The sequence below is a fragment of the Scyliorhinus torazame genome, chromosome 5, assembly GCF_047496885.1.
Source record: "Scyliorhinus torazame isolate Kashiwa2021f chromosome 5, sScyTor2.1, whole genome shotgun sequence".
Classification (NCBI taxonomy): Eukaryota; Metazoa; Chordata; class Chondrichthyes; order Carcharhiniformes; family Scyliorhinidae; genus Scyliorhinus; species Scyliorhinus torazame.
The window spans coordinates 256,701,171-256,719,681 of record NC_092711.1 but is presented as its reverse complement, the minus strand read 5'-3'; the positions used below and the strand labels follow the sequence as shown (position 1 = coordinate 256,719,681).

Below are 18,511 nucleotides of genomic sequence, written 5' to 3'. Positions count from 1 at the left end.
GTATTAAAAAATATATGATCAAGTTGCAACATAGTGTTTGAAAGGGAGAAATGTAAAAAGAGCGACAAAGAATCTAGGTATAGTTTGCAGTAAACCGGGTAAATCTAATAATGGGGAAAGCAACAGAAGATTAATGGAATCTTCAAAAAAAAGCTTCAGTATGATACAGAACCAGTTTGCAGCCCTGGGGAGCAAGAAATCTACTTGCCAAAAAAACAGCTTTGTGACTAAAGATCTAAAAGACTAATAAAAGTGCAAAAATCCAAAGATGGCAACAGTTCTTGGGAAATTAGAAAGATGCAAAGAACAGAAAAGGATGACCAAACAGATGGGAAGAACACAAAAGGAATTTATGAAAATAAAATTGCAAGGGATATAAAAATCAGCACATTTTTACAATTGGGAAGAGTGGTCAAAAGCAACGAGTGCAGAGTCCAGGGGCTGTTTAGCACAGTAGGCTAAATAGCTGGCTTGTAAAGCAGAACAAAGCCAGCAGCGCGGGTTCAATTCCCCTACCAGCCTCCCCGAACAGGCGCTAGAATGTGGCGACTAGGGGCTTTTCACAGTAGCTTCATTTGAAGCCTACTTGTGACAACAAGCGATTTTCATTTCATTTTTCATTTCCTTGAAAACTGTTCTGATTCATTAATGCCCTTTGGGCAAGGAAATCTGCCACCCTTACGCGGTCTGGCCAACTTGTGACTCCAGACCCACAACAATGTGGTTGACTCTTAAATGGCCTAGAAATCCACTCAGTGCAAGGGCCATTTGGGATGAGCAATAAATGCTGGCCCAGCTAACGATGGCCAGATCTCATGAACACATTTTTAAAAAAATACCTTTACGTAGCTGTTCCCAGACTATTTGATCAGATCCTGCCTTATTTTAAGAGAATCAGCTTTCCCACATTCCAGTGGTCACTGTCACTAAAATGCTGCTACCCAATGCTACCTCAAACACCTAGATGACTTTGCTCCCCAGAACTAGGTCCAGCACTGCACCACCCCTTGTTGGACCTTTGACATGTTGATCTAAAAGGCTCTCTTGAATACATTTAAAGAAATCTGCACCTTCTAAACCCTTTACAATGTGACTATTCCAATTAACGGGAAAGTTGAAATCCTCCAATATAATTACTCTATTATTGTTTGTACAATCTCAGTGAGTTATCTACATGTCTGCCTGCAGACCACTTGGGTGACCTATAATACACTCCCGACAGTGTGACTGCCCCATTTTTATTCCTAAGATCTACCGCTCTACCCACAAAGCCTCATTAGAAGACCCTTCCAAGATACTACCCTTCCTTATTGCAGAACAGACTACTTAATTAACAATGCATCACCACCACCTCTTTTACACCCTCCCCGTCATACCTGAAAATCCTATACCCCGGAATGTTGAGCTGTCAGTCCTGCCGCTCCCTCAACCATGTCTCTGTGATGGCAACAGCATCACAACTCTACATTTCAATGCATGCTCTTAACTCATCTGTCTTACTTATGATACTCCTAGCATTAAAGTAAAGGCCATCCAACCTCTCCTAACTCCCTTGAAACTCAACGTTAAAGTCCCTTCCACCTGCCGAACATGTTTAAATCCCTCCCAACAGCACTAGCAAACCCACCTGCAAGGATGTCGTCCTATTCTGGTTCAGTTGCAGACCGTGCCACTTGTACAAGTCCCAGTGATCCAGGAATCTAAACCTTTCCCTCCTACACCAACTCTTGAGCCACGTATTCTTCTGCCCTATTCTCCTATTTCTGCACTCACTAGCACATGCCACTGGGAGTAATGCAGAGATTACAAACTTTTGAGGTGCTACTCTTTAGTCTGCTGCCTAGCTCCCTGAATTCTCGACGTAGGGCCTCATCCGTCATTCTACCTATATCGTTGATACGAACATATGCCACGACCTCCGACTTTTCACACTCTCGTCAGGATGAATTGCAGCCGTTCAATGACATTCCTTTTTTTTTTTAGAAAACATTTTATTGAAGCATTTGTAATGTCACTATTTTAACACTCTAAACAACCGAGAGGTCCGACACGCGCAACAACCTCACAGTAATATAGCAACTTCCCCTGCCCTACCTCCTGGCTACCCATATATTAGATTCCCTACCCATATTCTTCACTGTCGTGCCTCCCCTCCCCACCCCCCTCTTCTGCTCACGGTCAGTTTTCCTTAAAGAAGTCGATGAACGGCTACCACCTCCGAGCGAACCCCTGAATTGAACCCCTTAAGGAGAACTTAATCTTCTCTAGTCTGAGAAACCCCGCCATGTCACTAACCCACACTCCTGATTTTGGAGGCTCCAAGTCCCTCCATCCCAGCAAAATCCATCTCCGAGCTACCAGGGAGGTAAAGGCCAAGGTGTCGGCCTCTCTTTCCCCCCCCCCCCCCCCCCCCCCCCCCCCCCCGGGCTCCCGGATCTTCCGACTCTCCAAATATTGCCATCTCTGGACTCTGAGTAACCCTCCCTTCCAGGACCTCTGACATGACATCTGAGAATTCCTGACAAAATCCCCTCATCTTCGGACACATCCAGAACATGTGTACGTGATTCGCCGGGCTTCCCGAACACCGCCCACATCTGTCCTCTACCTCCTCGAAAAACGTACCCACCTCCTCGAAAAACCTACACTCAGTGACATTCCTGACCCTGACACCAGGGAGGCAACACACTATCCTGAAGTCATGTCTTAGGCCGCAGAAATATCTGTCTGAATCCCTTACCACTATTGCTCCTGCTTTCTCTTCCTCCCCTTCTGTACAGTTAGGCCACTTGTGGTGCCAGAAACTTGGCACTGCCTGCACTCCCTTGAGGAAACCACTTCCAAAATGGGAAACCAATTTGTTCGGGGAGGCTGGTACAGGAATCGAACCGTGCTGCTGGCCTGCCTTGGTCTGCTTTAAAAGCAAGCGATTTAGCCCTGTGCTAAACCAGTCCCTTTTAATCCCCAAATGATTAACAATTCCTCAAACACAACAGAGTCGGTCTTCAACGCACGTAAAACCCCTCCTCTGACCCCCTAAGGACAAACTTTATCTTCTCCAGCCTAAGGCATTCATACAGATCCCCCAGCTCTGCCACGATCCGCGGCGGCGCAGCCGACCTCCAACTCAATAGTATCCGTCATCAGGGAGGCGAAGACCACCACATTTGCCACCTTCACTTTATGCAGCCTCGACACCCCCAACACACCAAAGATCACCACCATAAGGTCCGGCGTCATCCTCATCCCCACAATCCCCGAAAGACTATCAAACACCATCTGCCAGAAGCTACCAAACTTTGCCCACCCCAAACATGTGAACATGGTTTGCCAGCGCCCTTCCACACAACCTCTACTCCCGGGAAGAATCCACTCATCCAGGCTCGAGTCATATGAACCCAATGCACCATCTTGAACTGTATAAGGCTCATCTTGGCACAGGAGGAGGTTGAGCTCCAAATTCTGATTTCCAACTCATCCTCCCACTTTCGCTCGTTACCTTCCACTAGGGCCGACCCCTTCTCTCCCAACCATAGATATTCCCAACCCCCCCCCCCCCCCCCCCCCCCCCACACACACACACACACACGTACACTTATCCAGGACCAACAATTTCTCCAGTAGCGTACAGTCGGACAACCAAGGAAATAGGGGCAGCTCCTTCCGCGCAAAATCCCTCACCTGCCAATATCCTCACAAACATCCTCACCTAGGCCACCAGAAGAAGAACACATCTGCGACATTGCCCCTGGTGACTGGTACAAGAGCTATCTTTTCCCCTCAGCCTGGCTGCAGCCCATTTGTGCCCAGTAACTTGCAACATACAGATTCCGACTCTATACTCCTAAGGTATGCACAGTGCCAGTTTGAGGTAGAGGCTGTGGGTGCCATATAAAGTGACAATGATGTGATTTTTCTCTCCCTTCCTCTTGGAACTGCTGTGGCTGAACAAATGATAGTTCTTGTGTGTCTGAAAGGATAAAATTGGGAAGGGAAGGATGAGTTGAAGAAGGTGGGGGAGGGTGTAAAGCAGTAGGTCATATTACACTATCTGCACATCATGTCAGATAGCAGGGTGGGGTAGGATTTGAGAAGCTTAATAAGACCATAATCTACCATCATCATGAATATGCCTGGCCCATCATTTCATTGTTGCTCCCTTCTACTTTATCCACCTTGTCCTATAAGAAACAGAATATCCATTATTACATCATACTGTGTTTGGGTGATGTGCATGCCACAGCTGAATAGCTGGAGGTATATGGAGGCAGCAAAAACTGAGTGAGGCTGACATTGCAGTGTGTTTGAGGGTGAAGCGAACTATATGGATATTCAGCATGGATCTCGAGTGCTGGGGTCTGCTTCAGGGTGTGATGGGGGTGTGATGCATCGAGAAGTTTGAGATGTTGGAAGTATAGTGGGTAGGAAAAATGATGTGAAGATGCATTCACTGACATTGACCTCCTGTGTGGGGTCACTCAACTTCTTCCAGCACTACTGTTGGCATCAAGTTCATTGTATTGACCTCCCTGTCCACCAGTGCTCAACCACTTTGGGCATTCCTTGAAGGCCTCTTGGCCTTGTGGAAATATGGCATCTTTACTCTCAACCTCCATGATCTGAGACCTCTGGTGGCACATCTGTGAACTGCAGAATCTTCTCTCTGCTCTAGTGCTCTGATGAGTCTACAATTGCAGCACTGGCTGTCAGCAACAACTTTATTTGATTATTGCAGCTTTGCCATACAGCTTTAAGAGCTGAAGACGAGCTGCAACACATGGTAACCTGTTAAGTACTCTGTTGAGTGTTCAGTCAGCCAAAAAAGCTAAAGTAGCAATTGGGCCATTAAAGGATGAGCTAAATAAACTTGCGTATTGACAGAGTAATGAATAAATACTTTGCCTTCATTTTTTTCGAAGTAAAATTATAAAATAGCACCACTAGAAGATGAGCTTAAATTTTTTTTCTCACAAAATTAGGAAGGAAAGGGAGAAAATAATTAACAAACTTGCAAACCTAAAATCTCAGGGCCAGGTGGTATACAACAAAGTGCACCCAAGGAAACTATGGAAGAGATGGCAGCGGTGTGTTAGTATATCCATGTTTTGTCAACTTAATATCAGTGATATAAAGCCAGTGGGCAGGATTCTCCAGTTTCTTCGATGGCGGGACCCATTGCGAGTGAGAATGGAAAATTTGGCATTCCAGCCAAAATTCCATTCACTTTCAGCAATACTGAAAAATCCCAGCCTGTGAACGAGGAGGGAAGATTTCAGCCAGTATCTTTTTTATTAAATGTGGTAAAAGAGTTTTGCAATCAAAAATATAATTTTCTTTTTAAAAAGTAGACATTGGTTACAAAAGGCTAGTTCATCCACAATTAGACTGGTGGGATTCTTTGAAGAAATAATTTTCTTTTTATAAAAAAAAAAATATTTTTATTCTCCTTTTTCACATTTTCTCCCACATTTACACCCATCAACAATAAACAATAATCAGCAAGATATGTCAATTCCCATAATAACAACGATCCCATCCGCCCACCAACCCCCAAACATCAGCCCGCATGTTTACATAAACAAATGATAAAAAGGAATCCGGGATTACCCGTAGTCACCCTTAATCTACACAGCCCCCCAACTAATGTTCGATGTTATCCAGTTCTTGAAAGTGCATAATAAATAGGCCCATGACTTGTAGAACCCCTCCGATCTTCCCCTCAGTTCGAACTTAACCTTCTCAAGGGTTAAGTATTCCAACAGGTCCCCCCGCCATGCCAAAGAAATAATCTTAAAGGTTGATCTTATTTCTTTGTTTTTTTTTTCCAAAAGGCCTTTTATGATAGATTCATGACAAAGGTTAGGGCATGTGAAGTTGGTGAAAAGAGCTGAATGGATTGTGAATTGTCAAAAAAGAAACAAAATGTAGGGTTAAAATGTAGTTTAAGGTTTAAAGTGGTGTTCAACAATATCCATGTTGGGACCAGTGTTATTTATGCTTCACATGAATGATTTGGACTTGGGAACAAGTAACTTGTTATCAAAATATGAGCATATTGGCAAACTGGGGGAGTATGACTAACACTGCGGAAGAAACAAAAAGAGAGTAGAAAACCTTCAGACTGAGCAGTTGTGGCAAGTTTACTTTAAGGTAGATAAATGTGAGATACATTTTGGACACAAAACAGAAACATCTCTTACGCCTGAGAAAACAGGGTTGAAGAGCAAAGCGATATTGGTGAACAAATCATTGAAAGCAAAATTGGAGACCAGCAATTGAATTTTAAAATGCTAACAAAGCACCAATTTATTTCAAAGGGTATAGAATTCAAAAGCAGGGAAGGTTTTCTCAATACGTGTAGGATTCTGGTCACGTCACACTTGGAGCTGTTCACAGTTGTAGTCTGCACCCTGAAAATGATGCAGAAGCTCTGGGGAAAGTACAAACAAGATTTGCAAGGATGATAACAGAATTGAAAGATTATAGATAGCAGGGGGAATCAAACAGATTATTTTTTCTCTCCTTGGAAAATAGACAACACAACATTGACCTGATTGAGGCCTTTGAAATGATGAATGGATTGGGCAGGTAGATGTGGAGAGAATGATTCCACCAGTGGGAGAATCCACTGCAAGGGCTCATTAATACTTGGTAATTAATGAATCCAAAAGGGAAATAAGAAATGTCTGTATTGAGTGGTTAGAATGTGGAACCCATAACCACAGAAGTGGTTTGGACAAACAACTAATAATAATAATAATTGCTTATTGTCACAAGTAGGCTTAAATGAAGTTACTGGGAAAAGTCCCTAGTCGCCACATTCCGGCACCTGTTCGGGGAGGCCAGTACGTGAATTGAACCCGCACTGCTGGTCTTGTTCTGCATTACAAGCCAGCTGTTTAGCCCACTGTGCTAGATGGTTTCAGAAGAAAACTACACAAGAGGAAAGCCAATAGAAAGATATATTGAAACGTTGGGATGAGATAGATGGCATGGAAGGAATATTGTGTGGAATATAACCATTAGCACAGACAAATTCGACCAAATAGTCTGTTTCCGTGCTGTATATTCGATGTAATCCATGTATTAAATTCAGGGAAGGGTACTTGATATTGATTTTTTTAATTGGAATCATAAGACTACAAACAGTGCAGAAGGAGGCCATTTGGCCCATCGGGTCTCCACTGACCCTCTCAAAGAGCACCCTACTCAAGCCCCCTCCCCGCAACCCCATTTAACCGTTGGACACTAAAGGGCAATTTAACATGGCCAATCCACCCAAACTGCGTATCTTTGGACTGTGGGAGGAAACCGGAGCACCCAGAGGAAATCCACGCAGACACGGGAAGAATGCACAAACTCCACACCCACAGTCAGCAAGATCGGAATCGAACCTGGTTCCCTTGAGCTGTGAGCAGCAGTGCCAACACTGTGCCACTGTGCTGCCCTGTTGGAATGATTTTACCACTCGTCTGGGTTTGTTGTACAGAGGAATGTGATAACTCTTTCTGTGTTGTTTGCAGGTGTACTGCACAGGCCACCTCCCCAACACCAATGGTTAGCTCAACTTCTTGCTCCACCTACTATAGCACATCCGCTGCCAAGGCTGAACTGTTGAACAAAATGAAGGAATTCCCGAAGGTGGCTGAAGAATGTTCAGAGGAGCAAGAGGATGAGGAAGAAGAGAACGACAGGTTGATAGAAAAGAAGGTATTACATTTTTCCTAGATGCAGAATAGCTTTGGGTGATGAAGAAGCAGGTGCCAAGTAAAGACTGCAGGAAGACGGATAGAAAGAAAATCTGGAAGCAAAGCTGCCAGAGACACTCTTGAATGGCCAACAGCCCATTATTTTGGTTCAGGCCTGTGCTTCGACTGCTTCTGCTAAAGGATATCATATGTCATATGGAGATACACATTTTCAAATCATTTTGGGGGTTAGCAAACTCTTTTCTAATCAATGTTTTCTCTTACAAATTTCCACAGAAACAATTAATTAGCAGTCTTAGCAGGAAACTCTCTGTGTTGCATGAAGCCCAGAAGAGTCTCTTGGAAGACATCAGTGCAAACTGTGTGCTGGGTGAAGAGGCTGAAAGGATGGTGAAGAATGTCTGCAAACCAAATGAGTTTGATAAGTACCGAATGTTCATCGGAGATCTGGATAAAGTTGTGAATCTGTTGCTGTCTCTCTCAGGCCGACTTGCTCGAGTAGAGAATGCCTTAAATAACTTGGGTCCTGATACATCTGAGGAGGAAAGGGTAGGTATGATCAGAAAATGCCAGTTAATAAATGCATTCTTATTATCATAGAATTTACAGTGCAGAAGGAGGCCATTCGGTCCATCGAGTCTGCACAAGCCCTTGGAAAGAGCACCCTACTTAAGCCCACGCTTCCTGTAACCCAGTAAACCCACCTAACGTTAGGAAACGAAGGGGCAATTTAGCATGGTCAATCCACGTAACCTGCATATCTTTTGACTGTGGGAGTAAACCGGAACACCCGGAGGAAACCCACGCAGACACGGGGAGAAAGTGCAAACTCCACACAGTCAGCCGTGGCCAGAATTGAACCTGGGTCTCTGGAGCTGTGAGGAAACAGTGCTAACCACTTCCACTCCCAACAAGGTTAAATGTTCTGACCTCTCCACACCCTGTCCCAGTCCACTACTCTTCCTGTCAAGCAACAGAGAAAGGGAAATAGTACTGAGAAACTGTGAGAGAAATCGATTAAAAATTTAGAATGGATTGTACAACAATGTGCTTTTTTTTTTAAACCCCCGTTGTCATTTGAAGAAGTATCTCGCTTCCACTTTATAACTGACACAGATTGAAATTGGGGCATATTGCGTGAGGATATTCTGAAATTGGGGTTTGTTGTGTAAGGATATTCTGTGATTGGGGTTTATTGTGCAAGGTTGTTCTGAGAAGATCCACCTTGAATCACTCCCTGATGACATCACTCCATGTTTTAGCACTCTGGAGTGTGATCTTTATAAACTGGAACGCTACACTGCCATGTTGTTGGCCAGAGTGGTGTGATGTAAAACCAGTTTTGCCTGGCAGCCACAACTCCTCATACATCATCAAAAGTGCAAATGTTTCAAAGCAGCCAGTGTAATTGTTGCTCCTTCCTTCTGGAAAACCAAACAAATAATCTGTGTAAAAAAAATTAATAAACAGATAACCCACTGTTTCCATGAACTGCCCCAGTCTACCATCCAACTCATTGATCTTGGGTAAAAACTCATCGAAGTCTAGCCCCTATAAAAGGGTATGAAAAAACTATTTTATCTTGTATCATCTTGAATGATAATGGCATATTGTGATAGCGTACACTAGTTGCTTTAGAATTACGTGGACCTTGACTGAAGAGAGTGAAACCACAGTGGAATGAGATCCTTTATTTTATTTACAACTGATATGCCAAATTCTGCTTTGTGGCTACTTGTAGTAAAAGTTGGTTTTAAATCTTGAGGATAATTATGGCATTCCTCTTGCAAAAGAACTTGGGTTAGTTGAGGTTAACCGTATCGTACATGGAACAATATCAGAAATATCTAATAATTCAGTGTGCAATGTTTGATTCTCTTGGTATCCTAGTGAACATGTGCTGCTGAATGTGATATTCAAACCATAAATGTTCTATCAGTTCTGTGCTGAATTGGCTGACCTCTCCATGCCTAATAGGAAGCAAAAGGAAGAAACAAAAATACTCTCGGTGCTTTGTAGCATCTTGTTTCTAAGTAGTTTAGGAAGCTTGAAAAAGGCCGTTCTATCTACTTTATTTTAGATCATTAATAAAACCAAGCAGTATCAATTTGCTATCAGACAACCTCACTGAAATATGTGGACATCAACTGAGAGCAGAATGGGTTTCAACCGTCGATGCCTGCCACAACAATGTAGCATGCTAACATTCAATGTCTTCACATATGAATTACTTGGGAAAGATGCCACAAAACTGCATCCTCCTCTGGATATCTTAGTATCTTGGCATGATACAATAGCGGGAGTCAACAGAGGAAAGTGCAGAAAAAAAATGAAGGGGGAATGCAAATCTAATTGATGACCACTGTTTATTTTAATTTGCAGCATGCATTGACTGAAAAGAAAAAACAGCTTACAGCGCAGCTTGAAGAGGCCAAAGAGCTGAAGGAACATGTGGATCGCAGGGAGCGTGCTGTCCATACTATCTTGGTCAATCACCTGTCGGAGGATGACCTCCAGGATTATACTCACTTTGTAAAGATGAAATCTGCTCTCATCATTGAGCAGAGAGAGCTGGAGGACAAAATCAAACTTGGGGAGGAGCAGCTCAAGTGTCTGAGGGAGAGTTTGTCCTTCAGGGCATGCTAAAACAGCAACATTGAAGTGTTCGGCCGAAATCATTAAACTTAATCTCTCAATTTTAGCAAACAAAGAATTCCTTTATCAAATGTGTTAATGTGTTAATACCTAATGGTTTTAAAATCTGGAATATATGCCCCTTGTTTCTGGCTGAATCTGAGTCATGCTTTACCATATTAACTGCCATTCGTCAGTGAAAACAGCTCATGTGAAAGTAAGCGACTGTTTGCTTCTTGCATTTGGTAAAGTTAACCAAAGGGTTCATGAAGGTCCTAGGTTCTGTCATCCAGCAGTATTAAATTGTCTGATAGTTGAGGATTACAAATGGCTCGGGGTCCAGAGCTAGGAAGGGCCAAGTTAGCTTTGATTTCTGGTCTTGATTTTATATAGTGACCTATTGGAAAATGTGAATTTGGTTGAGAACAATATTCGGCTTAACTGTGATCAACGAAGCAGCGAAATAGCCTACCCGATGCCTGGGATCGTGATGAAGAATGTCTAATTGGGCTAATGTTCTTGAGGGCTGCCAGTCCTATTGGAACCGTACCTGGATAAGAATTGGTCCCGTCAACAGATGGAAAGAAAGGACAATCGTATTTTTGTGATAAATAAATAGCATGAATTCCGGATTTGTGACCCCTATCAACCTAGTTTATTTTAGCCAGCACATATTTTTTTGGATTGAGCTGTACTCTGTATAAAGAAATTAGCCATAATCTGTCTATCCAAATGACGTTCTTTCTCAGTTGGTGCTGTCATGGTGAAAGAACGTTGTAACTAACTGATTTCTTTTAACATTCCCATTTTGTAACTGTGTTTCTGTCTCAGCGATACGTACAATCATGCACGAGTCCCCGAACAATCCCTTCATCAGCATCATAGAAATGACTGCCATAAAAGGTTATTGTAATTCTGATTTTTATTGTAATCACTGGTTAGATAGATCATTTGGCCAATATATAATCCAGAAGTTATTTTCTATCGAATTCGATGATTTTCACTTTGAGACAGTATATAAATACTGTCCAAAGGTTTTCAGTGTTACTTTTCAAAGGCCTTCAAATGTAATTCTTAAATAAAAATACTTTAGTCTTCCTCTAATGGCTGATTAGTAAATGCACTGTCCAGTGTATAAGTGAGCAACACCGACCATAAAGAGGCCATGGTTTGATCCTTAGTCTGCGCTGAGGTAACTGGCCTTAGCTGGGATAGTACAGAAGGGGAAAATTCAGCCACCGTTCTAGCACCTGACCACTATCAAGTGACCGGGTAAGGAGGACAGGATTGGGTTCCACTTTGATTACCTTCCATGGTAAGATAGTTTCCCTTCACTGAATATGTGCCAACACTCATGGCCACTTGGTCAAGATACTGGAAGTTAATTGGCACCCAGAGCACTTTCAGGGATTGGAAATAGGAGGAGGAGGAGGAAGAAGCTTCTCATTAAAGATGGCACTTTTCGTTCTAGGTTAAAATTGCAATTAAATGACCAGTCAATCTCGGACACGGAAACTGCCATGATGTATCCAGAAAATCATTGCTAATTTCAGGGTACAGTATTGTACTCTATGATCAAGTGCAGAAAATAATTGGTATATGGCAATAGTCTAATCCCAGAATCTTCAGCATGCCTGTAATAAAATAGAATGTTGTGTGTTTCTGGCATCTAGTGGCAACTATCAGTATTACACCAATTTTTGTTTTCATTCCACTACCAGCTAATTTGGTAGATGCTCCCAGTCCCCTCTGCAAATGAGTAGAGTGGGGGAAAACTTGTTTCATAGATTGCGCTGTGGATTGATTGAGCAGCTGGAGATGAGTCTCCAGCATTGTTGACGCCTTCAAACTGGCAATTGTTTTTATCATCAGAAATGTTTGTCATGATAAGTCCAGAGTTAAGAAATGCACGCTCGCTGCTCGAGGTAAGACGAAAGTGGTGACGTATTTCTGTGAGAGAATAATGAAGAAATAGTAAAACCTCTGCTTGAGAAAGAAAAGTTTGAATGATCGTTTTGCACAGTTTCTCATTCATCAGACTAACTGTTTTTGTATCATATAGACTTGTATGGGTCACGGTGGGGTGGGGGTGGAGAGAATGAGAATTTTTTGCATTGTTTCTTGTGTTAAGTTAGTTTAAAACATTTATTCTACAACTGGAATTATTGAATTTCTGCCCCCCCAAAAATTACAAAGCTGCTTTTATTACATTGTACTGCAATTTACTGTAATCCACCAGACTTTCAATTGGGGTACCTCAATCAGCGTTCAGTGCATTGGGAAGTTATTTTGTTGTTTTTGTGCAGAATTGCTGTGTATTAAGAATTACCTTTGAAGTTGGGGTTGATAACTGAGGCACTGGGGGTGCAGGTGGGAGGTTTAGTGTCTGGAAAGCCAGACAGCACTTGGCACCACCCGATTTTTAATTTTGTTTGATTTCTGTTTCCTGGTTGCCTGTTTGGTTGAAGGTCAGTCATCTGGCATTCAACCAACCTGATTGATAATATTCATCTATCTATGGTTCTTATTCTGATCAATAATATTCATCTATCTACAGTTCTTATTCTCGGTCATTTTCTGAAAAATGAATTGGTATGTCACTAACTCAGTGGGATTCTTCTTCATCTGTTTTGGTGTGTGGGTTGGCTTGTCAAATCTAATGAAGGCATTCCCCCCCCCCCCCAAAGCAGGGGCTGTTTAGCACAGGGCTAAATTGCTGGCTTTGAAAGCAGACGAAGGCAGGCCAGCAGCACGGTTCAATTCCCGTAACAGCCTCCCCGAACAGGCGCCGGAATGTGGCAACTAGGGGCTTTTCACAGTAACTTCATTGAAGCCTACTTGTGACAATAAGCGATTTTCATTTCATTTCATTTGCAATCAATCTGATCTGATCTCTCATCACCCCCTCACCCCCCCCCCCCCGCCCTGCAATCTGTTTCTGCAAGTCTCTCATGCTCTTCTCCTATATGTCTGCAATTTTTGCACCTATCACCTGGAAATTTTTGAAGTGGTTAGAAGATTATTGACTACAATTTGTAATTTAGTGTGGACATCAGAAGCCAGTGGTGCATTCTGTTTGGCAACACACATCGTTTTTTTAAAACTAGAAAATGAATATATGACGGATTATTTCAATAAGCTGCCGCTCATTTTATGGGTACAGAATAAAACCTTCTCTTCCCAGATAATGGAGCAGCTCGGAATTGAAACAAGTTTGCTTTTGAAAACTGAGCAGAAATGTGTGTTTGCCATCTGAGGGGTTAGTGTGGCTGCTTTAGTTGGGAGCAATAACCGCTCCACAATAAAAAAAATTGTATGATACTACTGGCACATTAGGTGGCATTTAGCAGTACAACATAATACATTGCTCACAGCTGGAAGGAGTACAGTGCATTGTTGCAGAGATATTTCAGAATTGAATCGATGGATGGAGTGTAGGTGGAAATTGGCACATCGTTCCACAATGTAATTCAATCGAGATTGAAACATTGAAAATTCCAAATTCTAATCATTTTCTGGGTGTTTTGGGGAGGGGTTTAATTCTTCAATTTCCATTTTCAGCTAGTGACCATCCAAATTTATGGACCCTATTACTGATTTGACAATGACCTGAAATTTCCAGAAAAGCTTTGACACAAGATGTCTCTGATTTTTTCTGCATTCCTTATTTTCTTCTTGCCATATTATTAAAATTCAAATTTATTTGGTTTTTTAATTAGAATAACATTAAACTTATTCTAACACTCTCTCATCAAAGCAAACATTTTAAGATCCTTTGGTTACCTTTGTTTTCTGAGTGGATTGGTTCCCTTCATCAATTTTGGATTTGGGAGCCATATTCAAAAAATTAATCTTGGGTGATTGTAAATCGATCTGAAAGATTTTGAACCTGAGAGTCGTCATGTCACCCATGCAACCGGCTGAGTTTGACAAACCGATGCACTGACAATCCGACCTGCTCCCCAACAAGGTTAGTTATTGGCTGTGCACCAAGGTTTGGAACAGGTAAGATTTATAAGCCAGAGTTTTCCAATTCTATGCGCCAGGCTAATGTTCTGCCCATTAAAGAAAATTGGCAGAGAATTGTATGCAGGCAAGTACAGAAATGGAAAATCCAGCCACATTGTATCCTGAATCATGTTAGATTTAAAGGTGCTATTTCTCAAGTGACTCATTGTTGGATTTGCAAACCTACTGCCTTCCGATTTGAGCTTTAACATTCAAATAAAGAGATTTAGCAACTTATCTGAAGGGAAGATCTCTGCAGTCTAGCACTCCCTCAATGCCCCACTGATATGCACTCATGTCCTACATTGGAATTTCAACCCACAATCTATTGCCTTGGATAAGAAAGCTGCCAACTAAGCCAATGCCTACCACTCATGGGCAGAATATGATTTGCAATTGTCCTCTTGCCCAATCCTTCCCAGTACATTGAGTCTCCTGCTTAACCTTCTTATGCATGCTGTATTGTAACCCTAGGCTCTGTTAGGAAAAGGAGGTTTGATGAGGATTGTTTGCTGGGGCTGGGGGGAACTAAGAAATATCATTAAAATAAGTCCTCGGCATACAACAACTGCACAATTAAAGTTGAGACTTTTCACGTTCTCTCAGAACTTGAAGCACGAATTGAAGAGGTTGGCTGTTAATTCAATCTTGTTTCAAAAATTAATTAGGGTGAGCATCTTCAATTAGCTTAACTTTAATTGTGCAAAAATCCGCTCCGCTCCACTTTAGTTAGAAAAAAATCAATTATTGGGTTGTCTCCAAGCCTTCAGTACTGAAGCAAGACTTTTCTTTACTATGCGTTTCAGTGTCATACCTTGAACATTTTCTGATACCCCTAGTTAGTGAAGCCAGATGTTTAGAGCATGATCGACTACTTGATTGTATTTAGCATGGTTCATGGGGAACAGACTTGTGGGATATTGATCACATTAATATTTTTCAATGTTGGTAGGATGTCAGTGGCAGCTGTGCAAATATGGAGCAGAGGCCCTATTCTCGGTATGGGGAGAAGACAGGATGGTTAAAAAATCAGAGGTCGGACTTTTCATGGCTTTCCACTTGACAAGAAAACATGTCATGGCTCCATGGAGTAGGTGGGAGGCGAGAGAGTCAGAAAATAAACATTGCAAGAAATATTTGGTGGTGTAAGAGTTCCCAGACCATTGAAAGTTAAGATCATTATTCTGGAAAAAATATTTTGGAACATTTCCTGGGATACTTTGAAAGATATTGAAACAGTTGAACCACCCAGAGTCTCTAATACCTTACATGCGTTCCTCTTGTGCACCACTGAATCATGAAATTTAATCGTCATACAAAACCAAAGTAGATGAAGTATTTACCAAATTAAAGCTGTGCACAGCACAGCGCCAGGAGTGCCATGCAGTCATTTCAGAATCTACTAGAAAATTGTAGATGTTTAATTGAAAAATATATAAAAACTGTGAATAATTTATTTTTTTATTGTACATAACAGAACCCAATTTGATTAGTGATAAATGTTTGGATGTATTTGTAATCCTAACATTTTTCTTTATTTAGCTTTGAAAAGCAAACAAAAACTGTAGATATCTGGAATTCTGGTGATAAAATAGTAAATTGTTAGATGATGTTGACAACTTTCAATATATATGTCTGCTTCCTGATTATAGACTACAGGATTCTGCCTCTTCACTATATACAAGTAACTATAAATTCACACGGGTCAAATGTAATTCAAAGTGATTTAATCTCAGTGTGATATTTAGCTGAAGAATATTCATGTGCACTTGTAATATCTCCCATTTTACCCATTTTATACAAGCACCTGATTAAACTGCTTTTGTTGTACATACCATGATTCAGTATAAATTGTTTGACATTTTAAAGCACTTCAGTAGAAAATCAATCTTCATGAAGGTCAACAATACCAAATATCAGCAGTATTGCTGATGTCAATATGGTGAGATTTCCCAAATCATGTACCTAAAAACCATACGTCTGCTTTTCTCCTGTAATGCAGAATGGACTGAATCAATAAACAAACTTGGGATCTTTAGATATATTTTTGATAATTACAATGGATATTTATATCAGTTGTAATTTTCTCAATTATTCTATTTCTTTTACTCTTTCACATATTTAAGCATTCACATGTATAAAATCTTTAGACTGGAATAGAGGTTTGGACTCAAAAGCCAAATATTGCAGATGCTGAAAGTATGAAATAAAAACCGAAAACGCTGGAAGTACTCATGCCGCTAATCAGAGTTCACATTTCCTGAGATGAAGATTCGTCATCAACCTGAATTTTTAAAAAAATGTAAATGTTTCCAATTAAGGGGCAATTTAGCATGGCCAATCCACCTACCTTGAACATCTTTGGGTGGTGGGGGTAAGACCCACGCAGACCCGGGGAGAATGTGCAAACTCCACATGGACAGTGTCTCTGGGCAGGGATCGAACCCGGGTCCTCAGCGCCATGAAGCAGCAGTGCTAACCACTGTGCCACCGTACTGCCCCATCAATCTAAAATGTTAACTCTGCTTCTCTCCGTAGATGTTGCCTGACTTGCTGAATATTTCCCAACATTAATGAAGATTTTGGAGTCTGGCCACGCAGCCTCAAGAGGGTTGGTGTCACAACATAAATCCACCTCTATATTTAAAAAAAACTACTCCAGTGCTGTACTTGACACTTTCCCCATTACAATCCTTTTAGCGGGAAGCCTACTTTAGAATAAGGGACTGAGCTTCCCCAGCAGTGCTCATCAATTGAGAAATCATATAGGCTTATGCTGCCTGATTTTCCATCAAGTAAATATAGGGTGCAAACCTACAACCACACTGTGCCGGAAAAACAGATCACCGCGGCGTGGCCATTGAAAGCCAGGCGATCCTGCTCCCAGCATCTACCCAGCTCACCACGCCTCACGAGATTCAACACAATTACGTTTTGGCAAATCTGCATATTAGAGCAAGGCCTTACTCTAATGTGCAGATTCCCAAGGTACCGGGGGCTTTGAGATTCAACCCTTTCACTTCAGAGACCTCGGGCGAGTGCCGTTTGGTACTGGGCCCCACAAATGTGGACCAGATGGAACGTCACTCATGGTGCTCTCCAAGGGGATCGAAGGCCCCCAGCTGCATGCCCTTTGGGCAGGGTGGTACTCTGGAACTGTTAGTGCCACCCTGGCACTGCTAGCTAGCAGGGGCACTGCCAAGCTGGCATTATTTGGCCGACGGTGTTGAATGGGTGGGGGCGGGCTAAGGACCCTCCCAAATCCACATCCACTGGTTCTCCTTCGTCTAACTTCCTTGTTACCTCCTCAAAAAAACTCCAACAGATTTGTCAGACATGACCTCCCTTTGACAGAGCCGTGCTGATTCCGTCCTATTTTACCATGCACTTCCAAGTACGCCGCCATCTCATCTTTAATAATGGACTCTAAAATATTGCCAATGACCGAAGTCCATAAGACATAGGAGCGGAAGTAAGGCCATTCGGCCCATCAAGTCCACTCCACCATTCAATCATGGCTGATTTCAACTCCATTTACCTGCTAAGTCAGGCTAACCGGCCTATAGTTTCCTGTCTTCTGCCTCCCTCCCTCCTTAAACTGTGGTGTTATATTAGCCACTTTCCAATCCTCTGGGACCCTTCCTGTCTCCAGTGATTCCTGAAAGATCACCACCAATGCCTCCACAATCGCCTCAGCTGTCTCTTTTAGAACCCTGGGGTAAAGTCCATCCGGTCCAGGTGACTTATCCACCTTCAGACCTTTCAGTTTCCCCAGAACCTTTTCCTTAGTGATGGCCACTGCACTCACCTCTGCCCCCTGATTCTCCTGGAGCTCTGGCATCTCACTGGTATCTTCCACTGTGAAGATTGATGCAAAGTAACTATTCAGTTTGTCTGCCATTTCTTTGTTCCTATTATTACTTCTCCAGCCAAGTTTTCCAGTGGTCTAATGTCTGTTTTTGTCTCTTACCTTTTATATATTGAAAGAAACTCTACCTTTTATATATTGAAAGAAACTCTTCCTATCTTGTTTTATATTATTAGCTAGCTTGCACTCTCTTCACTCCCCTTATTGCTTTTTTAGTTGTCCTCTGCTCACTTTTAAAGGATTCCCAATCCTCTGGCTTCCGACTAATCCTTGCCACTTTGTATGCTTTTTT

At 42.1% G+C, this 18,511-nt stretch overlaps 1 protein-coding gene across 4 annotated transcripts in view; it reads left to right on the top strand.

Annotated features, from left to right (window-relative positions):
* LOC140421067 (protein Shroom4-like) overlaps positions 1-16,387 on the top strand; it is a 196,508-nt gene extending 180,121 nt beyond the window's left edge. For all 4 annotated transcript variants that reach the window (XM_072505411.1, XM_072505407.1, XM_072505408.1 and 1 more), the window contains 3 exons: positions 7,524-7,710; positions 7,986-8,258; positions 10,092-16,387. In XM_072505411.1, coding sequence (XP_072361512.1) covers positions 7,524-7,710; positions 7,986-8,258; positions 10,092-10,355 — 724 coding nt within the window. In that variant the 3' untranslated portion in view covers positions 10,356-16,387. The remainder of the gene's footprint in view (positions 1-7,523; positions 7,711-7,985; positions 8,259-10,091) is intronic.
* The last annotated feature ends 2,124 nt before the right edge of the window (positions 16,388-18,511 follow it).